Below are 27,377 nucleotides of genomic sequence, written 5' to 3'. Positions count from 1 at the left end.
ATTGTCCGTAGAGCTCAGAGGCAGGATTGTGTCAAAGCACAGATCTGGGGAAGGGTACCAACAAAAAGAAATCTGCAGCATTGAAGGTCCCCAAGAACTTTGTGGCCTCCATCATTCTTAAATGGAAGAAGTTTGGGACCACCAAGACTCTTCCAAGAGCTGGCCGCCCGGCCAAACTGTGCAATCGGAGGAGAGGGGCCTTGGTCAGGGAGGTGAACAAGAACCCAATGGTCACTCTTACAGAGCTCCTGAGTTCCTCTCTGTAAATGGGAGAACCTTCCAGAAGACAACCATCTCTTCAGCACTCCACCAATCAGGCCTTTATGGTAGAGTGGCCAGACGGAAGCCACTCAGTAAAAGGCACATGACAGCCCGTTTGGAGTTTGCCAAAAGGCACCTAAAGGACACTCGGATCATGAGAAACAAGATTTTCTGGTCTGATGAAACCAAGATTACTCTTTGGCCTAAATGTCACATCTGGGGGAAATCTGGCACCATCCCTACGGTGAAGCATGGTGGTGGCAGAATCATGCTGTGGGGATGTTTTTCAGCTGCAGGGACTGGGAGATTAGTCTGGACCGAGGGAAAGATGAACGGCGCTAAGTACAGAGATCCTTGATGAAAACCTGCTCCAGAGCCCTCAGGATCTCAGACTGGGGGGAAGGTTTACCTACCAACGAGACAACGACCCTAAGCACACAGCCAAGACAACACAGGACTGGCTTTGGGATGAGTCTCAATGTCCTTGAGTGGCCTAGCCAGAGCCTGACCTTGAACCCAATCGAATCTCTGAAAATAGCTGTGCAGCATCACTTCCCATCCAACCTGACAGAGCTTGAGAGGATCTGCAGAGAAGAATGGGATAACCTCCCCAAATACAGGTGTGCCAAGCTTGTAGCGTCATACCCAAGAAGACTTGAGGCTGTAATCGCTGCCAAAGGTTCTTCATAAAAGTACTGCGTAAAAGGTCTGAATACTTATGTAAATGTGTTATTTTTATTTATTTTTTGTAAATCTGCAAATATTTCTAAACCTTTTTTCTTTGTCGTTATGGGGTTATTGGGGGGGGGGGGGGGGAACGACAATTTAATCCATTTTAGAATAAGGCTGGAACGTAACAAAATGTGGAAGAAGGTCTGAATTCCATCCGAAGGCAATGTAAATTGGATGTTCCTGTATTTCATTTTCATTAAATTTGCTAACATTTCTAAAAACATGTTTTAATTTTGTCATTATGGGGTATTGTGTGTAGATGGGTAAGAATTTTGTTTTTAATCAATTTTGAATTCGGGCTTAACACAACAAAATTTGGACTAAGTCAAGTATGAATACTTTCTCAAGGCCCACACATTGGTGGTCCAGGTGTACAGTTGTGGCCAAAAGTTTTGAGAATGACACAAATATTAATTTCCACAAAGTCTGCTGCCTCAGTGTTTTTAGATATTTTTGTCAGATGTTACTATGGAATACTGAAGTATAATTACAAGCATTTCATAAGTGTCAAAAGCTTTTGACAATTACATGAAGTTGATGCAAAGAGTCAATATTTGCAGTGTTGACCCTTCTTTTTCAAGACATCTGCAATCTGCCCTGGCATGCTGTCAATTAAGTTCTGGGCTACATTCTGACTGATGGCAGCCCATTTTTGCATAATCAATGCTTGGAGTTTGTCAGAATTTGTGGGGTTTTGTTTGTCCACCCGCCTCTTGAGGATTGACCACAAGTTCTCAATGGGATTAAGGTCTGGGGAGTTTCCTGGCCATGGACCCAAAATATCTATGTTTTGTTCCCCGAACCACTTAGCTATCACTTTTGCCTTATGGCAAGGTGCTCCATCATGCTGGAAAAGGCATTGTTCGTCACCAAACTGTTCCTGGATGTTTGGGAGAAGTTGCTCTCGGCGGATGTGTTGGTACCATTCTTTATTCATGGCTGTGTTCTTAGGCAAAATTGTGAGTGAGCCCACTCCCTTGGCTGAGAAGCAACCCACACATGAATGGTCTCAGGATGCTTTACTGTTGGCATGACACAGGACTGATGGTAGCACTCTCCTTGTCATCTCCGGACAAGCTTTTTTCTGTATGCCCCAAAAAATCGGAAAGGGGATTCATCAGAGAAAATGACTTTACCCCAGTCCTCAGCAGTCCAACCCCTGTACCTTTTGCAGAATATCAGTCTGTCCCTGATGTTTTTCCTGGAGAGAAGTGGCTTCTTTGCTGCCCTTCTTGACACCAGGCCATCCTCCAAAAGTCTTTGCCTCACTGCGTGCAGATGCACTCACACCTGCCTGCTGCCATTCCTGAGCAAGCTCTGTACTGGTGGTGCCCCGATCCCACAGCTGAATCAACTTTGGGAGACGGTCCTGGTGCTTGCTGGACTTTCTTGGGCGCCCTGAAGCCTTCTTCACAACAATTGAACCGCTCTCCTTGAAGTTCTTGATGATCCGATAAATGGTTGATTTAGGTGCAATCTTACTGGCAGCAATATCCTTGCCTGTGAATCCTTTTTTGTGCAAAGCAATGATGACGGCACGTGTTTCCTTGTAGGTAACCATGATTGACAGAGGAAGAACAATGATTCCAAGCACCACCCTTCTTTTGAAGCTTCCAGTCTGTTATTCAAACTCAATCAGCATGACAGAGTGTTCTCCAGCCTTGTCCTCGTCAACACTCACACCTGTGTTAACGAGAGAATCACTGACATAATGTCAGCTGGTCCTTTTGTGGCAGGGCTGAAATGCAGTGGAAATGTATTTTGGGGATTCAGTTCATTTGCATGGCAAAGAGGGACTTTACAATTAATTGCAATTCATCTGATCACTCTTCATAACATTCTGGAGTATATGCAAATTGCCAACATACAAACTGAGGCAGCAGACTTTGTGAAAATTAATATTTGTCATTCTCAAAACTTTTGGCCACGACTGTACTATGTACCACTGGTGGGCAGTAGTGATGTTTTGATTGACGTGTGTGTGTTTCCTGTCTGTTTTTGAAGGAGTCTAGGCACGACAAAGACAAATCTGACAAGAAGGAGAAGAGGGACAGCAGTGGTGGAAAGGATGAGAAAAAACAATATCCTTAAGTTCTGGGTAACACTTCAGAACTGAAATTATGGAATTAACTAACTTCTGGAGACCTAGTATTTGGTGTAATTATAATTGTATTACCTTAAGTACTGTATATATTTTCATTTTATTATTCAAGGCAACAGCCAAATCAAAATATTGCGTCTTGATAAAAACATCTCACAGTGTCATGTTTATTATCTAGCTACCTTGTGGTAGATTTTCTATTGATCGTTGTCGTGTGTATCTAACAAATTGCAATATTTTTACTGTTTTGAAGTTTTTCCTTAATGGTGGTACTCATAAGTCTTCTGACAAGCACAGATAATGTGTTATAGTCCAGTCAGTGAAGGTAAGTAGTAATGGAATACTATATAAGAAGTTCTTTTACATTGTCCCAATTTAATATTACGCTTGACTTTCAAGTGTTTTTATGATTTGGTCTTTGTCTAAAGCATGTCTTCATTCTTCCACTCCTTCCTCACCCTCCCCTCCCAATCTGTGGGCTGCAGCAGACCTGGAGAAGCCGTGCTTTCCCCTAGATGGAGAGACAGATAGTTACCTTCCCTCCCTTCTGTACCATGCTGTTAGCTAGTGCTCCATTTTCTCTGCCTTGTGCAGTCTGAGATGAGGCCGCATCTGAAATTTTACTCTCATTTCTGCCTGTTTCTGTTGTAACTGTCTGCAAGTGATGTTAGTTTTAGTGTTTGAAACTTGCATATCTCTTTATTTTTTTATTTCAATTTATTTCAGTAACCAACTGAAAGTGAGTTTTTTTACTTTTGAATATTGGCACAATGTGCTATTCAAATCACGAAATGTTTCTTCTACTCAGAAATTAAACTGGTAACTGTATGAAATGCTCTCGAAAGCATCAGGTCATACAGTCGATAATCACAAATGCCTGATGAAAAAAATGGACCTGTTTCATGTTGTCAGGCTCCTCCCCTCTTTCTTGTTTTATTGGCATTAATAGACACGCTCCATATTTGCATTTACCTCATTTAGTTACATGTCTATTTTATTTATCCTCCTTTTAATCCAGGCAAGTCTTTAGGCATGTATTGAGTGAAATGATACAAATGACCAGTTTGTATATTATGTGTACAATAATAAAGGTAACATGTAAGTCATATCTGTTATGTTTATTTTTCGATGTCCCCTTGCTATGTCCATTATGCGATTGTGTGTTATCAGGTTTTTAAATCATTTGTAAAATGACAGTTCCTCCTTGAAGCAAATTAAAAAAAAAAAAAATGTAAAAATTTAGAAAGCTTTGTACTCCAAATACAAATGTTTCAGAAACAACCTTTTCTGGAGTTTTTATCTGCTGTACTGGACAAGTGTATGCTTTTTTTTTTAACTAATAAATGATAGTTTTCCTAGTGAGCCATTCGTGTTCGGTGTCCACTTATTTGAACTTTTAGGTTTATTTACCATCCCACTTCACTTCGTTACAGTTAAGCTGAAGTAACACAGACCGCTCAGTAGGTCAGGCAAGAAGTTATTAGAAAGTTTCAAGTTCCCACACAATGGGTACACAGAGAACGCTCTAAACCGTGCATTTCCTGATGTGAAACCTTGCACAGAGACATGTCCAGTGTTCAGCAATGCTATAAAGCCTTATAGGAAAAGCTATTGCAGTTTATTTTCTGATATGTACAGAAACCCTTAAGAAAAAAGATTGCAGTCAGAGTGCAGTATAACTTCAGTACACTGCAGTTATTCTGCAATTGCTGTGTCCAAAATACCACAGTTGACTGCAGTTACTGCACTTTTACTGCAGTTTCAAAACTGCACTCTTTTTCTTGTAAGGGAAGCTCTTAAATACATTAGAAATGTGTAGTCTAGTGTTCGGCTATCAGATTTTCCACCAATGCTCCTTATCGGATATATCACTTCACTCTGTAAACTGGCCATATCTGTATACCTGTTGCAAGACCCGTTGCTTGATGCTTATTTATAAAACCCTCTTAGGCCTCACTCCCCCATCTTAGTGACCTACTGCAACCCTCATCCTCCATATACTACCACAACCGTTGACCTTATTGCCCTTCGTGCTGTTATCTGTGCCTAAATGTTTGTACCATGTTTGTGCTGCTACCGTGTTTCATGTTGTGTTGCTACCATTCTGTGTTTTAGGTCTCTCTTTACGTAGTGTTGTCTCTCTCTCGTCATGTGTGTTTTGTCCCCGCAGGAGGCCTTTTCCCTCTTGGTAGGCCGTCATTGTTTGTAAATTAGAATTTGTTCTTAATTGACTTGCCTAGTTAAAGGTTAAATCAAATAGTGTTCAGACTAGGCTCCTAGTCTTGTTATTTTACAGTTGAGAGCATTCTCCTGTTCCTCTCTGCCTCAGTGTTTTAGGTTGGTCGTAAATCACGAGTTCCCTGGCTTTAACATCATTTATCACACAAAATCCCCAGACCAAGTCCTGTCCAGTCTGGCAATCCTGCTAGTTTATACATGTACATTTGAAATAACCCTCTCTCATACCTTCTTTGTAATATAGTACATTGTCATGAAAAAATTGCTTGCATATACCATTCAACTGTAATGGCATTCTACTCCAGGGCAAGCCTTATGGATTGTCCATATTGCTTGCAGGATGAACTGTCTGCTGGATAAATGTTAATATTTCCTGGTTTCTTCCTGTCTATTACATGGTGCAGTATGATCACTGGAGATATGTGGATGATAAAATGTATTGTCCCTGTATGACAACATTTAATAGCTTAACCAATAATATTAGAAAATAAGATTTTTAAATCCACTTTTTATTTACAAAATGTAATAAAATTCTTTGTACAGGACCTCACAAGGTTCAGTATGTCCACACATGCAGTTCTTGTTATCACTATGCAGCTTGGCAATTTCCTCATTGCTGAGGTGCAATTACAAATAAAATAACTAAAAGGATCAAATTCGTTATAAAGTTGAGATTGTTTGCTAACTTCCTAGGGTCTGCTTTAGGTTGCAGTTTGGTAAAGTGATCACCAATTTCACATGCATTTTATTTGTAAAAAAAAAAAAGGATAAGAGAAGCCTTCATTAATAAAATCAATGTTTCTTAACATTTATGCTTCTCCATGGTTAATAAAGAATTATCTTATTAATCATCTGTTTTCTGCTTGGCATGTCTTCAAAGTGTAGGCTAGTGGATCACAGTTTTTGTAGAAACATAAAAACACAGAAATACTCTAGTTGTATTCTCCTGATAGTTATTTTTCTCAGAAACATAAAACAGAAATACTCTAATACTCTGATCTCTCTCCACTCTCATTGGGTTAATTACTGAATAATGATCAATCTAAACAGAAAACACAGGTACAAAGAAATTAATGTCAATTACAAATAGATATAGTGTGCTATTATTTACCAAACATGTTAAGATAGAGATTTAACTCCATTAGTATGGATTGCATTGCAATTAGACTTACGATTTAATAACCTTTTTGTGAAAGAAATGTAGCCGATTTTGATTAAGATGAGTAATCAAACCTTTTATATGTTGTAAATTGGGGTGTACTGTTTATAACACAAAACCTGTTATGCTCAGTAGGCCTATACTGTAAATAAGCAAGTGTTCTCTACAACTGTTAATACTCTGTTAAATCAAAAACCTCAATCACAACATGGCCCCATATGGCTTTTAAAAACTGATCATGTCTTCATAAAAACTATTTTTGTTTGGCAGTAGTGACAAGTGTGGGCCATTGCCCAAATTAAATATTGCATTTCTTTTTAACCAGTCATGTTGTGCTGCTACCATGGTGATAAAATGTCAGCTTGTCCATCAGGCTCTAAGAAAATGGACAGCACTTAAGACATTTTAAATAACCAATGATTTCAAATTATTCATATTTCTTAAATAAAAGATTAGGGTAAAACATTGTCCTTTTCTATTGATCCTACCCTATTAATTGAAGTTCGTCTTAGATTATTATATGACATTGAAAATAATTTTATAGTAAAATAGGCAGATGACTCGAGTACGTTCAATAAAACACAACATTTTTTCAATAAACATTTTACCACTAAAATACACCTGTAAAGGCTTGAAATGACTTAAAATGTTCTCTGGGATGAGTTTCTTAATGGCAAGTAATGGCTTTTTTTCTTCAAAATAATTTAACTAAAACTTTCCCCACTTATAGATTACAACAGTATAAATGTTTTCTTTCTTTCCTACCCTATATTCTTTTGCGATTCTTGTATTTTCAAGTGAACCAAAATGGAGTTGCATTGCTGTGATGCTGAATGCTCCGTAAGGCACTAAGAGAGGCAAGTCCCATATTTCAAGAAGCACAAGTCCTATTGCATCACCGTCGTCAATAATCGTGCCAGGCTTGGCAACACAGGATGGGCATTTGTTGACTGTGGGTTTGGGTCCAAGCTGATGACCAAGTCTGCCGCCTCGCCTCCAGGGTGCCAGCCAGTGGGTTGTGTTCCTACAGAGTGTCCCTTCCTCCAGACACACCAGCGGAAGGGACAGACTTCAGATCTGTAAAACCGGAATCGGATTTCAACAGAATTTTTTGTTGATACCATAAAATGTTATATTTTTCAGTAATAGGCAAACTTACATAAAACATATAAACCATTCAGGGCCCTTGAAGGCTAGATTTCAACAGCATTCAAAATCAGTGTTTGTAGCCTATTCTTGAAAAATATTCTAGAACATAGAATACATGCATTGCTTATGTTGAAAACATTATCAGCTTATCATAACATTGTGTTGCAATGGCATTCAGTAACAGAGTGACATCAATTCTGAGAGAAACTTAGTGCCCAAGACAGGGCTCTCCAACCCTGTTCCTGGAGACCTACCCTCCTGTAGGTTTTCACTCCAACCCTAGTTATAAGCAACCTTATTCAGTTTATCAACCAGCTAATTATTAGAATCAGGTGCACTAGATTAGGGTTGGAGCAAAAACCTACAAGACGGTATCTCTTCAGGAACAGGGTTGAAGAGCCCTGGCCCAAGACAACTGGGACAAAATGTGGGAGAGACATACCCCCTAGATTTTAACACTCTCTGTTCCATACACATTATAGCCTTCTCGGTACGTGGCAAAATTCTGGGTGTTTGCCGGAGGAGCTGGTTTAAAGTTTTGGGCATTCTTAGCCAGATTCAGTCGTTTGGTTTCAGCCCGTGACTTATAACAGAACTCTATCAAAGCCACGGTCATAGCCAGCCCTAGCCCTCCAACCAGAATATAGAAGACTCCCGCCACATTGCTCAAGCTTAGAGCACTTGTCTTGTCCTGGGGAAGGTAAAGAACAATGTTAAGAATTTTTTTTACAGACATTTTGGTTGTGACCTGATCAAACAAGAAAGGCAAAATCTCCCGAAGTCAAATCCAGCTCTAATGAAGATGACACCCCCACTATTAGTGATCTAATGGATTACCCCAACAACTCTGTATGGTTCTATCAACTGTGTAGGCATTGAATCCCATGGAGACATATGCCTTTGTGGGGTAGTATTGAAGTAAACTACAGAGGTTGACCTGCTGAATGACTTCCCTACAACAGTGGGAAGCTGGGAGCAGCTTGGGACTGTCTGGTAGGTTAGTCAATCCTCAACAATAGCAGGAGAGGTGGGTCAACTCTGCAGGTAGTTAATAACATAGCTAGATTGGTGAATGTCGAGAAAAAGGTTCCTTATACCCTACTCTGTGGCTCGTTTACGAGGCCACCCTAAAGGAAGGTGGTCAATGTCGTACAGGTCAAAAAACTCTTAATTGGCCCTGACTTCACTGTGATATTGTAGTTCTTCAAATGTACCATTAATAATCTGACTGCATCGCACAATTTCAATCAAAGTGGCAAGCTGTTAGAACTGTGAATTGAACCATTTTGCTGCTACTAAGATCCAAACTTAGATATTGAAATTAATTTATAAGAGTTTTACCATTTGCATTTTAACCCTATAAGTGTGTCCTTTAAATTGTGCTTCATATAGACTGTCATAGGAGAGCCCTGACATTGTCTACAGGGCCTGTGTGTCCTGTCCTCTGACTATCTCAGAGGGTTAAATAACTGGTTTATATTAGATCCTTTAACTTCATGAAGTGTGCAAACAAAATCTCCTTATTGTGACATTCTACAGTTCAAACATGACCTTCAGATTCCACATGATCACTGTATGACCAGGTGGAGTTTGAAAGTTAGTTTGGAGTTTGTCAGAGTAAAGAAGCTTGTTTAGTAAGTCACACTGTATAATGTTAATAGATTCAATATACTCAATTAGCACGCAAATAAGTAAGGACACTAATAAACAATATTTCAATAAAAGTTTGGTCAACAAAACAGTAGCATAATGGTTACAATTCAATGGTTGTCATTTGTCTATGGTAAATATGAATACAAATGTAATTTTACATTTTCCAAGGCATGCTGTACCTTTTCAACTATCATTACATATGTCTAAGCTGTGTAATGAGATCTTAGGAATAATAATAATTATTATTATTATAACAGTAATGTAATGTAAACATTAATAATGTGGATGCGGATGTGTAAGACAAACTATGCCATGAATATTGTTTAGAATGTTTTCACTGTGTTGCAGATATGTCATTCTAGGAAAACAAAAACAAAAAAAATGAAAGAAAAAATATTCTATACATATATATTTTTTAAATGTATGGTATTTAGGTATTTGCATATGAACAGTTAAGTCAAAATGCAATTTGCAATCAGTACAAAAAGACCTGCAGCGACTGACCTTACTTCCAGAGTCCTTGGTTCCACATTCACCCTTATCGTACCACCATTTGTTTTTCAGCTTGTCTAAGATGCCTTGTTCACTGAGTTTCAATACTGCAAGGTTTACAGGAGTTCTTCACGTGGGAAATAACATAAATAACATTATATTATGTTATTTTATGTTATTCAAGCTTTAAACTACTTCATACTTTACAAAGCGATAGAGCAGGGTCCTGGCCAAGACAACACAGAGAGCAGGCAAAACTAACTGTTACCTTTCATACACCAGGTCTAACCCCTACCGTACCAGACCCTACCTGTATCGCTTTGAGTAATCGGCACACACTGTTCAAAAAAGTACTTACGATTGGGACTAGCAGAATAGCTACTGTAATATAGCTCTATATGTACATAAAAGAGGTGCAATTGTTATGGGCACATGTAGCTTTTTGATCAAGGGTTTAGCAAGGTGGATCTAACAGGAACCCTTTCCTGACTAACAGACAAACAAAAACTAGCAGCCCATTTTGGTTCTAGCTGAGGGTAGCCAACGCCTCACAAAATACAGCCCTTCACTGCACATGCATCCACAGAGCCACCTATAAATCCAACTTGCATAGGCCTATACTGTGCAATTAACATCAATCAAATGTAACATTGGGACATACAAGAGAGCGGTAGATCTAAATTGGAGTAATATGGAATTGTAGCCAATCTGGTTTTGTAGCCTATCAATATATACCAACATGTTGATTCTATGAAGTTCTGTGGCTGCATGATTAGTGTATATAGCTACTTTTTTTACTTCTAATTGCAATGAGATCAATAAAATATACAGGTAGATTTGACTGAATAAGACTAAGGAATGTAAAAGATAAACAGTTTCTAATGAGTCCTGAAGTAGGGCGTTATGTTTGTAAGACATTATGCTATCTACATGACTGCTCGATTTCTGTGTTTACTTTCTTCCTGAAAAATGATCAGGGTTTGTAATTTAACTTCATTAAATATATTGTATTCACCACTGTAGTCTGCTTCATGCATAATAGCATAATATTTACATAAAGAGGAGTGTAGAGAATGTGAGGTTATTTGATCTTATCTGGCTATATGGCTTATTTTCACAGCAATTTAGACAACATACTTCAACATTTATGGTTCACAGTAAGTCTCAGAAAATAACTATGTAAATAGGAATGAGTTTAGTAACAGCATCTTTGCACAATTAGTACTGTCTCCTGCTCATACTGAGCTGTTGCTATGGACATGGTAAGTCACATCGGGCAAGGTTCCAGTACTGGTATCAGTATGGAGAGTAGCAGCTAAACAATGGACAGAATGGGCACAACATCAGGACAAACTGGGTGTACTGACATCTGTTTCCCTACTAAGTAGAAGAATCCCTGGCAATGGCATGGCTATTTGGTTTGGAAGAGTACCATCCTCTTTTCTTTAGACTAGAGTAATGACAGACTAAATAAATAACAGCGCTATAACAGTGCTGTAACATAACAGTGTTATAATGCATGATGTAGTCATGGGCACAAAGCAAAAAAAACAACAAAAAAAACAGGTGATCATTTAGTTCCCTCTTGCGTGACCCGTATCCAGAGCTGGCGGAGTGTCCTATGAGGGCATGCAAACACATGAAGTGACTCACAATAGCCATGACCCAGCAACCTAGAGGTCAGTGGACTGAGAGCGCTGACAGGCTAACAGCGAGATCGAGGACAGTACTCTCCTAGCTAACGTGTCACAGAGGGTCTGTCTGTCTGTCCAGTAGCGGCTGACATGATCATGACACATGCTGATGTACGCGCTGTACTGAGCATGCCTGGCGGGTGGCTATCACCTTGTGCCTGTGATTGCTACTAGCTGCTAGGTAAACATGCTTTGCTACGTCCCGTCTTGATCCAGTCCAACAACGAGGAGGAGCAATATAAAAAAGCAATGTTCAGTTCTTTTTTGAGAGTATAAAATCAGCGTCTGTGGTGGGGGATGTCTAATGACTATTTCACTGTTACCATCAAGTAGGATTCAGGTGTCAAATGAATACATATGTTGAGGTGACAAAACAAAAACTGGAAAACAATACAAACAGAACACTCCCAAAACATACAAAAAGACAAAACTATAAAATCAACCCACACAGTATTTGACAGTTCATTCAAAATATCAAATACAACTTTAAAACAAAATATTCACAACTGAGAAAACATGACACACAGAAGAAACACGATTTACTCACGTCTTTACACCATCCAATTCTCATACATCCAAATATCTATCAGAAATAGTTACTCGTTACAGTTCTTAACCTGCTGTATGAACTTTCCTTATTGAGTATATGTCTGTGATAAGCATGTAGTCTACTTTCATATTTGAGACAATTTCCCTAGGTATTTATGGTATATTTACAGTGTCATTTGCCAATGTCAGATCTAGTTTGTGTCTATAATATATTGGGTTTTCCTCTGTCAGTGGTTATTACATACAATATATTTGAAGCACATTGTTAAAGTACCAACACATGCATTTTTAAGAATAAAAGAATAAACAAGAAATGTGGCAGTCAGGTGCAATATCATAACATGGCTACCCTCTCTCTACCAAGGATTCAAGGCAGATTGCTTGCAGGACGAGGCAGCTGCTTTGTGTTGCTCTGCTATAGTATTCATGTCCCGCTTACACTCAGGAATGAATGACTAGAGTCAACAACATCAAAGTCAGTCTGCCTGTTCTTCTACAATGTGCCAAGTGTACAGTGGTCAAGATGCAAGCAGAAGAGTAGAGACAGAGACGGATCCACAGTCGGGCTGTCGCTGTGCCCTCGTGTTCTGAAACACAAGATCAGGTCATATTTTCCACCCTCTTGCAGCGTTTCATTTGTCGGGATGGGGCCGGCCATGGGAAGACTGACTGGTCTTGGAAACTAAGACCAACCAAAGGAATCTGTCAGGGTCACAAGCTAAGACTGGTTTTCAGCGATGTTATTGGTATAAGACAGAAGTTTGGATCATTTGGTGTCACTGTCATTAGAATTCTCACGTTTGCCTGCAATGCTTAGTCCCCTCAAGACTACGCTGTTCGCCTCGCCTGCCCTAGCACCCAAGGTTGAGGCAGTTTGGAGAGTGCTACAGTACACCTCAGTGCTAGGGTTCATGGCCACTGCCATGTTATTCTCTTAATCAATACTTCATTCGGCATCAATTGCAACAAATTATTAATCCACTGTCAGTTAAATAAGTGATGAAATGTGTTGTTCTCTTCAAATAGAAGCCCCCTGAAGTACATTTTAGTGAAACAGAGCATTATAATTCCACCATGTTTGTCCTGTGGATATAAAAAGCTGAGGAAATGTACATTCTGCCATTCTGTATGTTTTGCCTTTGACAACCACAGGGCAAAGCACTAAACTAAAAAGCCTCTGGAGAAACTTAGGAAATATCTCACAGAGCAGCCCTGCTGCAGAGCAAAACACTAACTCCCCAAAGGTCGTCAAACCGTATGGCTTCTTACCAGAGTGGTGCTACTCTTCAACCATCAGGAATAATAATTAGCTTCAACACTTCTTTACCTGCAGTTAAAAAATAGCTCATTTTTTTTATCAGAAATATCTAAATTGTTACTGGTCTTTTTCCTCCATTAGCCAAGTAAAGGGTTCCCAGTTTGATCTCAGTTGCACAATAAAATAGAAAAAGCCACACGGTTTTCTGTTACAGGGCCATAGTGGACTGTGGTTGGGGCCTATAGGTTACAGTAGTGATATAACAGGCTTGCCGATTACTCTACTCTACGATACCCGATATTGGTGACATTGAGGCTGACCTTGGAGTCACCTCCCCCGCTGCCGCACTCTCCCTTGTCGTACCACCATTTGTTTTTCAATTTGTCCAAGAGGCCTTGCTCATTCAGTTTTAACACTGCCAGGTTAACAGCATTTCTTGAAACGATAAAACATGACTTGTAAGAAAACGAACAGGTCCGTGAGAAATCTAATATTAGAATATTAGTTAATAGTAATAATAATAATAATATCAAATGATTCATAAGGGGGATCACGAAAATGACAAATTGGTAAAGAATTTCAACGGTGTGTAGAGGTAAGAAGCGTTTTACAGCAAAGAAAGTGTTAAATATTAAAGAGGTGGTATGGAGGGTTACATTGCTCAGAACTTAAGTGTGCGGGATAGGGACACTTTGTCATAGAGAATAGAAGAATAACGACAACATACAGCATGCACGTTAACATTCATCACAAGTGACAGTGCAGCTTTTAGCAAGTTAAGTGAAAGAAACACATTGAACTGTTAAATTAGAAGCAATGCAGAACTGCCAGAGAGGGACACCACAGAGGACAGAGAGAGGAAAGGTTGAGGGGAAGAGAAAAACAAACGAGGGGTGGGGGCACATCAACATACAAATGGATTTAGTAAATATGACTAATATACCAATAAGTACTTTCCCTTTGAAGAGAAAGAAAAAGACAGAAACACAGAGAGAAACGAACCATAGAGAGAACATGATAGAAATGGCTTTACGTCTACACGAGAGTTAAACATAATACCGTTTACTTCCTGATGAACCTCAAAAAATGAAAAATTGAGGAGTGAGGAAGAAGAGGAATGGGACAACAGGAGACATCAGGGTAGGTGGAATACTATAACAACATGGAGAATATTGTTATATTATCCCACCCACCTTAATGCTGAGCCTTTAGGTGTTGCCACACCGTATCCCTTAGAGTCGAGGTTGCCGCCCACTTTCATGGTGTCACAAGGTTTCCGCTGCTCAATGTACTCGTTCATTGTGGATTCGAGAAGAAAGGCAAATTTGCCTTTCGACTTTCGCACTCGGGCAACCCCTTCTGGAGTGGTCTTTGCGAACACTGACGGTTCAGCTGATTTCATGTAAGACCACATTTTTTCATAAACTGCTATTTTGGAACGCTGCATTTGGGGAGAGAGGGAGAGAGAGAAGACAAAAATAGGTTAGTGGTGTATTAAAAAAAATGGAGACCATAGCGCTCAGTGCTTAAATAACACATTTTTCACACATACACCTTCATATACAGTGTAGTCCTTTGCCATGAGTCAATAGAGTGCTCTCTGTGCTCCCAGAGAGCTGAGTAAAGGAGTCGTTGTAGTGGGCCTGTTGCCAACAGCAGATAGGGCCTAAGGTCTGACAAGCTGGCAGCACACTAAAAACAAAACTGCAGGGCCACGTTTCTCCTCAGCATCCATCGACAGGACGACCACCTGACTGACCACCTGCTCCCTTTCACCATCCCCCCTTAGTTCACAAGACAGGAAGTGAGTCAGCTTGCCCTTTGACATTGGGGTTCTGGAGATGTCACCTGGATGTATCAGTGGGGCTGCTGCCACCTGGAGCAGCAATATGACGTGCTGAGAGGAGAACACAACCCTGCCATGCCCTGGCCTGCCTCCTGCCTCCTGCCTCCTGCCTCCTCCCCGCCCTGCCCTTACTGACACACACCCAGGGAGCTGCTGCTAAAAGTGGCCTTTGAGTGTCTGGCGTCGGGTCTCCATGGAGCTGGGGTAAGCACACAGCAGTAGACAACAGAAGGACAAACAAGGAAGCTACATTAAACTAGGTTTATGTGACCTTCCGCCGAGTGACCGAACAAGTGGGGAAAACTTTAGGATGGATGTTCTCACGACCAAAAAAGTGATGTGTATAAATAGCCTATAGATTGATTTAATTAGCAAGTGAATGCATAATGTGGCAAAAACAGAGTCAACTTGGTGATTATATCTATGGCTATATTGCCCAGGGCCCCAAATATCATCATATATTGTTGATGAATAGATATTACTATTTAATCTGAGAGGGCCATTGGAAGTTCATTTCAGTCTTTGTTTTGTCATATCCTTTTCAGTCTTTAATGGAGAATGGGCAATAGGCCCACCATAATAGCTGAATCAAGCTAAATCTAACATTACATATTAAACTGCAGATGGCTTGGCTACTGTGGACCATCGTGAAATTTAGTGTGAAATATATGACTCTACTAACCAGATAAACAGATTGATCTACTTTTTACGAGTCTGAGCACACGCATACAGTTGCACACGCACGCTCGCACGCTCGCACGCTCTCGAACACACACACACACACACACACACACACACACACACACACACACACACACACACACACACACACACACACACACACACACACACACACACACACACACACACACACACACACACACACACACACACACACACACACACACACACACACACACACACACACACTTACAGTATACGTTTTGGTATCCTTGTGGGGTCTTTTGGGGATTTCTGGTACCCAGTAGAATAGTAATACACACACGGAGTAAAAAACAACTCATGGAACGGCAGGGACTGTGAGGGGACACACACACAGATGCACTCTAACACACACATACTTTTTGTTGTTGTATTGTTTGTGTTATTTGTTTGTTGTATTGTTTGTATATCATTGTATTTGAAATTTGTGTGACTGTCCATGTCTATCAGTGTAACAGTGTTTTGTTACTTGTCATGTAATGGGGATCCAAATAAACATAAAAGGGTTCTACCTAGAACCAAATATGTTTCTTCAAAGGGTTCTCCTATGGGGACAGCCAAAGAATCCTTTAAGGTTCTAGATAGCACCATTTTTTTCAAAGAGTGTAAAAACACATACACACAAACACGTCCTTACAGACAAAAAGGCCCAAATCTTCGTAGAGCAAAATTCCTCTCTAATCAATATTGTTTGTACATTAAGCACCAGTTCTGATGTGCTCTCTAAAATCAGTCTACAGGCTGTCTATTGATTGACTTACTAAGCTTTGGGGATAAAATTTGCTGGACATTCAGCTGTTTCTTCTATCAGGTGGTTGCACACCAGAGCAAACAGGTGCATTCTCATATTTCTCTGGATTAAGTAAATCCTCATAGGAAGTGTCAATCTGTTTAACAGAGGTGGCTGTATACAGAAACTACAATGTCACTTAATTTCAGTTAGCTGATTATTAATATATTACATGACTCTGACTGTTATAATTTTGAAACAAGTGCAGACGGCGTGGCAGGTAGCCTAGTGGTTAGAGCGTTGGGCCAGTAACCGAAAGGTTGCTAGATTGAATCCCTGAGCTGACAAGGTAAAAATCTGTCGTTTTGCCCCTGAACAAGGCAGTTAACCCACTGTTCCTAGGTCATCATTGTAAATAAGAATTTGTTCTTAACTGACTTGCCTAGTTAAATAAAAAAGACAGAGTGCTGTGGTTCTGGGGAGGTGATTTGGGATGCCAATAGTTTACAGAACCTCTAATGGCCTCAGCCCCTCTGCTCTTTATTGGGAGTGATGAGCTTGACTCCTGATGAGCTTGACTCCTGATGAGCTTGACTCCTGATGAGCTTGACCCCTGATGAGCTTGATGATTACATCATTGGTCCTGTAATGTAAACTGTAAATAGATTGATGATTACATCATTGGTCTGTAATGTAAACTGTAAATAGATTGATGATTACATCATTGGTCTGTAATGTAAACCTGTAAATAGGGTTGTTGAACATAATGAGCACATTGGTGTCACTCTAGTTGATTCTGTAGAGATGCCTGGTGTTCTCAGGACAACTGATATGACGGGGTAGGATCAGATCAGCGGGGATTCAATAAATGAGCTAAATATGAGTCAACATGTTAATTATTAAACTATAGAGAAACAACCAATGCTGCAGTCAAAATATTAGTGTCTGATCTGCACATACACCATCTGGTGCTATGTTGGCATCAGCATCACTCTGCTCAAATATTCACAAACGCCAATACTGTCATACAGTTCTCATCAGTGATGGTTGCATTTACACTCACAGCACACCAAGGAATTGAATGAAATTGAGCTGACTAGTATGTAATCTTGAACAATGGGGAGTCAGGTTCCCCTACAAATTATTCCCCACATCACCCCCCACCCCCACCCCAGAGAGGTGGATTTTACCCCCTGCATCACACACTCATTTAAAGAGTACAGGGAGAGACCATATGGGAGGTGATTGAGGGGGTGGGGTTGCTCAGCGGGACATTCCTTGGAAGCGGTTGCTTCTTATGCACCAACAGATGTTGAAGCATTATGGGTGTATCAATCAAGGGCAAATATGTTTCACTAACAAAATCTGTTCAAATCTGCAGTACATTCAGCTCCTATTGCTGGTGTGCAAAAGGAAGATGGAAATCAGTGTGTCTTTTGGAAAAAGGGCCTTTTGTGCAGCAGGGCCTTCAGCCCAGGTTTTCAGAGAGAGAAGCTAGACTAGACTGGGGGGAGGGGGTGGGACCTGAGCTGTCTCCAGAGTGGAAAGGGCATTTACACAATACAGGTGACAAGAATGAATGTGGCCAGAGAATCCAGTAAATGTCACAGAAAGTGCTTTAAATGTCAATACTGAAACCCCTGTGAGAGCACTTTTGTTATCACTTGAAACATAACAAGACAAATGATTTTCGGTATCGATAGCGAAGTCAGCATTATATCAGATGGACTACAAGAGCCAAGCTTAAGCACCTGACTTGATCTGACTGAAGTCATGGATGCTCTATATCAGGGATGGGCGACTTTAATGGGGGTGGGGGTGGGGGGGGGGGGGTCACAAACAATCGGAACGAATCATAATGGGCTGCAGTTGCTTATGTCTCCAGCTTCTTATGTTTTTACAGTAGTTGCATGATAATATCTGCTCAATGCTTTCTGCAAGATGGATGCATCTAACAGAACATCAGTATCAATGCATTGATAAAATAAAGCTGTCTCCCCGCATTGTATCATGCAAATTTCAGCAGTAGCTGGATATGTAATGAATTCAGGACCATGATTGAATCATGCTTGACATCTGCACAATTTCAATGGGAGGGACCGTTCATGTAAATTACAGTAATAGTTTATGACATGCTTGGCCATGCTGTGTAAACAGAGGGTCATTTCTGGGTCATGTAAAGATGCGTGCAGCTCTTCTGCTTGTGTTACTTGAGTCAGCAATCATATGTGGGCTAAAGGTCTCCAGTGTTCAAACGCAAATCTATTTTCATCTATACTACAACATAGAAAAGCATGTTGTAAGTTAGTTTTCGGCCTCAGTATCCATTTGCAAAATAAATAAATATTAATGAAACGATGAGCTGACTCCCATAGTGCAACACAAACACATCCAGCTGTCAGTCCATCTATCAACACTCCATTTATGCGCTCTGAATGCTTCACGGCTGTTTGCTCAGATCCACCCCACTGGCAATACAAAGTAGGGATGAGTCAGAAAATAAATCATTAGCATTCTGTCTGTATGCAGAGTGCTTGTCCACATGTAATTCTTGGATTCTCTTCTGGCCAGTTATACAAGTGCCAAAAGTATTAAAATATACTCTGGAAACAACATAAGTAGCTCCAAAAAAAATCTGCAATTTCATTTCATCGGGCTTTATAACATCAACCTGGACACATACACGTAACATAGTAAATGTACATCCAGGACACTCCATTTCGTATGAGATGTTACGTTTCGTATGGTATGTATTCATTTGTGGATTTCCATCATCCATTTTGTATGAGATGTTATGAATTACAATTTTTAAATGTTACCAACTGCAATTCATACAATATGTTACGAATTTGCGAAATTCTAGGTGGCTAACGCTAACGTTTGCTAGGTGGGTAAAGTTAGCCAGGCTAGAGGTTAGGGTTATGGTTAGGTTAAAGGGTTAAGGTTAGGGGAAGGAACTAGCTAACATGGTAAGTATTTGCAAAAAGTAGTAAGTAGTTGCAAAGTTGCTTATTAGCAAAACTACTAAAGTTGTCCGTGATGAGATTTGAACACGCAACCTTTGAGTTGCTAGACGCTTGCATTTTACGCCAAACCATTCACCCTGACCAACCACCCTACTTTAGTTTTTGCTTTATGTAACCTTCTGTCTTATGTAACCATGCCAAACGTTACATATCATACTAATTTGAGTGTCTCGTATTTACATTTACTATGTTACGTTTAGTCTATGAGACCAGGCTGAGAACATACACATGGCTGGTTTTGAAAATGAGATGCCTGAACTAAGTTCATTTCTCTCCATGTATCACATACATGCTGCTGTGCCTAAGATACATGAGGTGGAAATGGAGCTAAAAATGCAAGCACTTAAAATCCATTTGATGTGTCTGAATATTCTTCTTCTGACTCTTTGACAACAAAGGGGCTGTGTCATAAGCGAGGGAGGAGTTGGGGAAGCATGTGATGTACTAGGGTGCCGGTATGGTAAATCCTGAGAGGAGTGAGGGAATGCATGGAAAGTAAAGGTGAGCCGTTTGAGGGATGACCTGCCAGTGTGTCATCAGAGCAGATTTCCGTTTGCCTGGTGGCTATATGACTCTAATTAAGCAGCACATCTTTCCTGAAGAACATATTTAAAATGTATCTGGAGCCTCTATTTTAATTAAAAGTCCCCTGGAATGGCTCCTCAGTCGTGACATTTGAAGTTTTGAAGGCGGAGGGACAGGAAGTGGGTCACTCATTATGAAGTCCCTGAACACCTATCAATTATCTTCCCAGAAAGACCTGGGACAAATCACCAGGCCGTCAGTCAGCCTGCCAAACAAATCATGAAAGAGAAGTACATTTGCATTACATCCAGAGGCTTGCACAGGTGGTTGTGTTTCACTGCACTGATTCACTAACTCTAAACACCAGGCTATAAATATACTTTTTAAAATATTCACTGTGTTCAATTTTTAATGCTTTGTTTTATAAACACCACAAATTGAGAGAGAAACCACACAAAAGTGTCTTCTGTCACCACACAGTAGCATAGACTCTGATAGCCACCTGTTCCGTGTATAGCAGCTTGACTTTATTCAATATTTATTATCATAGCTAACTACTTCCATATTTTCTGTAGGGTATCAAGCTAAATTAAATATCTATACCATTCCCCTGTGCTCCTTGCTTTGATGTCTTGTCTGCTTTTTTTTGTTTTCTAACTGTAAAGAGACTAAAGTTGTGTCTGGTGAATAAACCCCCATTTAGTTTAGTCACTCACCCTAAAAAACTCCTTGGTGGAGCCTGAGTCTAGGGTCCCGTAGGCGATCTCTGTCTGCTTGGCCAGGTCCTCAGCACTCTCTATGGGAGACACCATCCTCTCCACTGTGAGGAAGGCAGCCAGGTTGGCTGTGTAGGAGGAGATGATGATGAGGGTGAAGAACCACCACACCCCCCCCACGATTCTGCCCGACAGAGACCTGAGAGAGGGTGGAGGAGGAGGAGGACAGAGGGACATGAGAGCAGGGTGCTCAATCCTACACACTGACAGCGGGGTGGAGGTCGCCATGCCTTTGGAGTCCACTGCTTCCTGTGTAGAGTCTGGGTATCACACACCATGTATTGACATAAATGCACAGCCTCAGAGCATTGATCTTGGATTTATGTCAAATCTCACCCACATACCTCAATGTTAATGCTCTTTACACAGAGAAAAACATGGTGTCCCAGCCTTGTTGCTCTATGATGCTTGCGTGGAGGGTTGTGTTGTGGCTGAATGATAGCACACACAAACACAGCAAGCAGAGATTAGCGTGCATCAGCTTCAATGGGACTGACGATCCCCACTGGTACGGTAACCACTAACCTTAGGCTTACTGTAGTCTATCACGAAAACCGATCCTCCAGGAGGGAGACTGACATTTACTAAATAGTTTTCATCAAATTCATCAAATCTGCGGCATTGACTCTTTGGCATTCTATGGGCTTTTCAAATAGTACCTGACATCCTAAATTGCCATAGAATGTTTTGTTACAAGGATTAAATGGCTTGTCTTTTATTTAGAGTTGACTTTCTTCACTGCACATGAGAAGCCGTCACTCAGTTTGCAGCACGCAAACCCCTTCTTTTTCATGAGCAATGCTCCAAAACAAAAATCATCTTTTCATAGAGACAGTAAGGGAACAATTAGTGAGGAAGGAATCCGAACGATGCATGTTTAAACGTTGATCTCAGTGGACCATTACCCTATAACGCTGTAGCCATCACTATTCAGGTGAGACTGACGCTCAGCTCTGATAGATATGTCCTGGAACACTCTCTCATTGATCTTCATTCAGATGCACTACAATGGCCCAACATCCCAGACAAGATGAGGAGGGATGGCTTGAACAAAGACAGTCCCCCGAGAAAGAATGAGGGACACACCGGCACAACAGTGATGATGAGTGAACAGTGATGATGACTCTTTGTGAATGAAAAGAGGGGGAAGAGGGCGTAACTTTTGGTCTATATGAAAATGCATGATATTAGTCATACGGTGGGGGCTGAATTGAATGCTATTAAGGTGCTTCATCAGAGTGAAAATGTATAAAAATGTCTTCCACTTTAAATACATTATACGCACCAGGCTGATGACCGTAAAATGGGACATGCAGCAAAAACACGGTAGCCCTCCAAGAGTCATGGGGAATAGGGGAAACTACGGATGTAGTGACCCTGTGCATTTTACAGTCCCCGGCACGCTGGATATAAGTTATTTTGTGGATGCAATGCATAACTGTTAGCATGCAGCCTGGAGAGAAAGAGTGAGAGAGAGAGGAATGGTGGTGGTGTGTTTAAAGAGCATGAGGGAAAGATGAAGTGGAGGTGAATGGGGTGGAGAGCAAAAAAAAACAAGACAAGACCAAAAATAACATATATGCACCATGGCATGATGGGAGTTGTAGTGATTATGACCATAAAATGCAGAGAGATGGTACGGTATGTAGATGATAGGATGGCTGAGTTTGAGGTGATGGAACATGGAGTACAGTAACCAACCTTGGCGAGATATCGCATCCTTGCTGCATGAAGGCGCCCAGGGAGAACCACAGGCTATTAAAAATCCCAAAGTCGTTAGGAGGGTCTGGAGGGCTCTGGGGGTCTTTGGCCTCGTCGTTCTCGTCCAGATGCCACTCATATGGGCTGAAGCGGCTGACCAGGAAGAGCACCACGCTCACGCCGATATAGGCAAACACTATGCACATCCAGATCTCATAGGCCAGCGGGTCCAGGAAGGAGAACACGCCCGGCTTTGACTTTTGAGGCTTCTTTATCATAATGGAGATCCCCAGGCTCATAAAAGGCTTAGAGAAGTCTATCACTTCCTCTCGTACCAATGTTATAGTTAGAGGAGCCACTGCTATATCAGCTCTCTGGAAACATGGGAACAGGAGGAGGAGGAGGAGTTAGTGGTTCAAAACAGAGCACAGACACATCACATCAAACTGCCTTGTGATCAAAGCCCGACTTAGAACAATTTAAAATAGAATGCCCATTTAAATAAATGATGTGATTTCACTGTTTTTTGATCAAATAAACTGGTCATCAGGCAATTTTCAATATCTCATTATGACTATAGTGTATCTATAATGTATTGCTGAAACCAATGAGTAGAGATGGAGCGCAGAAAAATGAAATGGTGGATTAGAAAAAGGAATGCATTAAATGTCAGATACGTTTAAGAAGAAAGTGAGACCTGCCAGCTTAAAATGGACCAATCTCAGTTAGCATTAGTAGTGGCTAATGTCTCTGCCTTAATCCAAAAGAGCCCATTACTCTGCCAGATCCATCTATGAAGTAGAAGGTATGGAAACAGGAGGTTGAAGAGCTTATGCAAACAGCCCATGATATTTGAATCAGCCTAGGAAATTCAACTCCTTTATCAGATTGTCTTTAAAGCCTCCTAGCCTTATTAGTGAATAGCTCAGCTAGGTAATAAATGTTCCCATCGATAGCTTTTCAGGTCCCAGAGTCACAACCGGACCTGGCCTTGACTTATAAATATGTAAATGCCATGCGAGGGCTGGGATCATCTTAGTGAGGGTTAGGCAGAATCCCTGTGAAAAACACAGCTCCAAGCCACTCCTTGTCTCAATATATCACTGGCTCATTTGCATGTGAATGGCTAATTAATGGTCTGGTGGATTTACTGTTGATGCAGAGAGGTGTCTCAGGGCTTGTATAAAGCCTGTCAATTATAGCAGGAGATCATCTCTCTCTCTTTCAGCTCTCTGAAGAGTCAGGGCTGTTATTTTGCAGAATGGTTGGTAAAATGTTCATTACAAAAGGAATATGCTATTTCGTGTTAAATTAAAATGCGTTCAGAGTATCACTGCTTGCATTCAAACTGACAAACAGATGTTTTTCATTTTCACTTTATAGTCTGGCTGTCATCTGTCCCTTAATGAAACATGAACCAGTTCACAGTTGGTGTTTTATGAAAGAAGAAAATGGGCTCATACTTACACATGTAGTGAGTGGTTCATAACATAAAGTAATCAATCTTTCAGTTAAGATCTGATTTATGGAGATACATATGGAGAAAATCACACACCATGTCAGTAGAGGATTGCGGGCCAGATCTGGTTGCTGGGTGGCACATATGGATCAGTGCTGCCACCGCAACAGTAAAAGGCCAGATCTGGTCCGAATGTGGGAGATGCGACCAGGGCGAGGGTAGGCACACTTTGCTTATGAGCCAGCTCTGGCTTGTGATATGTGACCCTAACAAATACCTGTAGTTGCTGGGCCACTTTTGAATGAATGTGGGCCACATTCACCCTGCTGGGCAAGGTCTGGCCTTTTCATGCCGAAGATCTGGTTTAGGTGTGTTAACCAGATCTGGCCCACATACCTCAAGCCAGAGCTGGCCAAGCCCCCGTCCCTGTGTTGGTGACAGTGCTTCAGTACGTCGAGACTGTCACTTACCCCATATACCAGTTCACCCACCATCCCGTTCCACGTCTTGGTTTCTGGATCCCGCGCACCATACTTCCCGTCCGCAACTACTGACAGTTTGTATCTTATCCCCACATGTTTTGCAATTTCAGCCGCTAAATCGACACAGTAGCCTTCATATCTGTCATTCCCATCCAGTGACAAGTAGTTTCGCTTGTACATCACATAAGGAGATTCCTGTTAATTAAACATAATGTTGAGTTTATAGTTGAACATGCACACATTCCATTCACAGAGGCCTTTCCTCTTGAGGCCAGTCCTTTTAAACCCAGACCGTGATTGTTGCATGCACACATGCTTGGATTACACACACAGACATTCACAGACATAGACAGACAAACAGGAAATAATAACAGAACAGCATGGACAAGAAGCGACACACAGAGTTGGTCACATGGGGATGTTGGGGCGCTGACCCGATCCACAGCCAAATGCAACCAGCCTCCATAGCAGCGGGCTAGAGGCAGGGCCCGGCCCAGGTAACCAGTGGGGACAGTAAGGCCTCTGACAGGCAGGCATGAAGGGGGAAGGGGGTGGGTCACTCAGCCAGATTCCTTCATGCTAAACCCAGCCACAACTCTAAGGAGGTGGGGGCCGGGTGGAGGGTGCATTAGCTTTGCATCGGTTTGGTAGGACAGGGGCAGGTTAAACGGGGGTTTGTGATACTTTCCAGTTCATCATGTAAATGGCAGTGATTGGCAAGGGATTACAGTAATGTTCGTTTTTATTGCAACACCATCAAACACATCGATGAATGTGCAGGGAGGCTGCATCATTCAGGTCATCAAACCAACTCTGAGCTTATCTTCCATACAGAATACACTGGGAGGTGTTCGTTCAAATACTTGGCTCTTCAAACTCTGAGATGTGGTTGGTTTTCTTTTTGGCTCGGCTCAAAAATCACACAGAGTGATTGATCTTAAATCACATCCCAATCCGTGTCAGCAGTGGAAGAGATGCCAGTGGGTAAAACAATGGTCAATTTCTTTCTTTCTGTGCTGAAGGTATCTTTTCACCTCTATGCTATAAGAAATGGGTTTCTGAAACAATAAAGTCAAATATAGATAATTCTGATGCATAATGAGATGAGCATTGTCAATTTACAATGTGAATAGACTAATACATGATCACTAGATGAGTAGTGTAACACTATTGCTATCATAACATTACAATGGTCCTACCATTTCCCTGTGTCTATCAGAAGTATCCGAACTAATTATGAGTATGAGCATGACATGCTTACATCTAGATGAGAATGTCTGACTTTCGTATTCTGAATTTGCCTAAGATGAACACATAATAGGCAGAGTCAGAAAGAAGGCCATCGTTTTAAATGTAAGATAAGGCTTACCTTATTTTACATTTAAAAATGACCAAGATCTTCTAACTAGCCATATATACATCCAGTTGATTTATTTGTATCTCTCTGCTTGAGCTGGGGAATGCTTCATCTCTTGCTATCCCTGACCTTTGACCCCTAATATCGCTGGATATTGGAAGAAGCCACAGAGGTTATACTTCAGTACAGAACTTGTAGTGGACGATCCAAAATAGATTTGAACAAGGGGATAAACAAACCAAAGCTTTAAAGCCTTGAGGTTTTTTATGTCCTCCTCAAAGGACAGTTATTTTGTGTCCCCAGTGAGAAACAATTGATCATTAAAGGTCGTTTTGTTGACTCTATCCCTGTCATCATTGACCATTTACTTAATGAGTAAGAAACAGGTTTTTACTTACGTATGCACTGAATGTGTATTAGATTACGTCTATAGGCTCTAGCTAGTTATCATTACCAAAGCCGTTATTGTGATGTCACTGCTACAACAGGCCACCGTAATATGGAAAATCAAAATGCTTTAACACCCACACGGATACAGTTGAAACACTCTTTGTGAATCGACTGTTTCAACATGTAGTGAGTGGATGGAAAGCAACTCAAAAGAAAATAGTTCTACCCTCCCAGGACAGAATGTAACAATGGACACCTTGACCTTGAGTGGCAGAATTTTTTAGAGGTGGAACATTTAAAATCTGCTTGGAAAGTGTACCATAATAGTAGTGACCACAATCGTTCGGTTTTCCACAGAAGAGGACTCGTTGGTGACCTGCGCATCCACAATATATACATATTTTTCGAATTCATTCCAGTACCCGGTCTGAAAGTGACAGAAACATCAAAGTTATTACAAGAAACAGCCATTTAAAAGACATTTGTGAGTAAAGCCTCCAAGTGCAGTTGGCAGGCGACATGTCTGATGAGAGTCTTGGCCTGAAGGGGGGTTGGGGGTGTCTGGTGATGCGCGAGATAAAAAGCCCTGTTCTGGTGCTGTGCTTGGAGACGACGCTCTAACCTCTGCTACAGATCCAGTGGGGGAAAAGAGCATTCAACTTTCAGCTAATCTCCCTCTCAGCACCCTTATGCTGCAATGTCACAGATCTTTTACATAACCATGAATTACTGCCCATGAAATGCTCCTCGCATGCTGCTTGGCAATACTAATACCAGCAAAAAAGAATTAGTCTTACTCAGCAATAAGCATTTTCAGTTGCAATGTACAGAGTGAGGGGCTTCTCTTAATGTACAAGCATTAAGCATACTATATCTATGCTGCTACTAAAAATGGATATCTGATGTATGTGAACCTATTCAATAACTGTTGAGATTTTTTTTTTTAAGTCAGCAGTTACATGTTATTTGTTCTGTTCTGTTTTGTTCTGTTCTGTTGTTCTGTTCTGTTGTTCTGTTCTGTTGTTCTGTTTTGTTTTGTTCTGTTCTGTTGTTCTGTTCTGTTGTTCTGTTCTGTT

At 40.9% G+C, this 27,377-nt stretch overlaps 2 protein-coding genes across 5 annotated transcripts in view; one reads left to right on the top strand and one right to left on the bottom strand.

Annotated features, from left to right (window-relative positions):
- Positions 1-4,456, top strand: part of LOC106567846 (THO complex subunit 2) — a 72,749-nt gene extending 68,293 nt beyond the window's left edge. The window contains exons 37-39 of one of the 4 annotated variants that reach the window (XR_006758365.2): positions 2,998-3,091; positions 3,348-3,419; positions 3,583-4,456. Coding sequence is in view for 2 of the 4 variants with exons in the window: in XM_014137650.3 (XP_013993125.1) it covers positions 2,998-3,074; positions 3,368-3,395 (105 nt within the window). In the remaining 2 variants the exon portion in view is untranslated. Of the gene's footprint in view, positions 1-2,997; positions 3,092-3,347; positions 3,420-3,579 lie in introns of all 4 variants that reach the window. The other 3 variants (XR_006758364.2, XM_014137650.3, XM_014137649.3) reach the window with 3 other exon arrangements.
- Positions 4,457-5,820: 1,364 nt separating this feature from the next.
- Positions 5,821-27,377, bottom strand: part of LOC106567848 (glutamate receptor 3) — a 116,955-nt gene continuing 95,398 nt past the window's right edge. Inside the window, exons 9-16 of the mRNA XM_082960406.1 lie at positions 26,621-26,728; positions 24,543-24,749; positions 22,614-22,987; positions 20,853-21,051; positions 14,480-14,727; positions 13,607-13,721; positions 8,083-8,331; positions 5,821-7,568 (exon numbers count right to left, since the gene is read on the bottom strand). Coding sequence (XP_082816532.1) covers positions 8,086-8,331; positions 13,607-13,721; positions 14,480-14,727; positions 20,853-21,051; positions 22,614-22,987; positions 24,543-24,749; positions 26,621-26,728 — 1,497 coding nt within the window. The 3' untranslated portion in view covers positions 5,821-7,568; positions 8,083-8,085. The remainder of the gene's footprint in view (positions 7,569-8,082; positions 8,332-13,606; positions 13,722-14,479; positions 14,728-20,852; positions 21,052-22,613; positions 22,988-24,542; positions 24,750-26,620; positions 26,729-27,377) is intronic.

This window comes from Salmo salar, chromosome 13, assembly GCF_965601325.2.
Source record: "Salmo salar chromosome 13, fSalSal1, whole genome shotgun sequence".
Lineage (NCBI taxonomy): Eukaryota > Metazoa > Chordata > Actinopteri > Salmoniformes > Salmonidae > Salmo > Salmo salar.
This window is presented reverse-complemented; position numbering and strand designations above follow the sequence as displayed.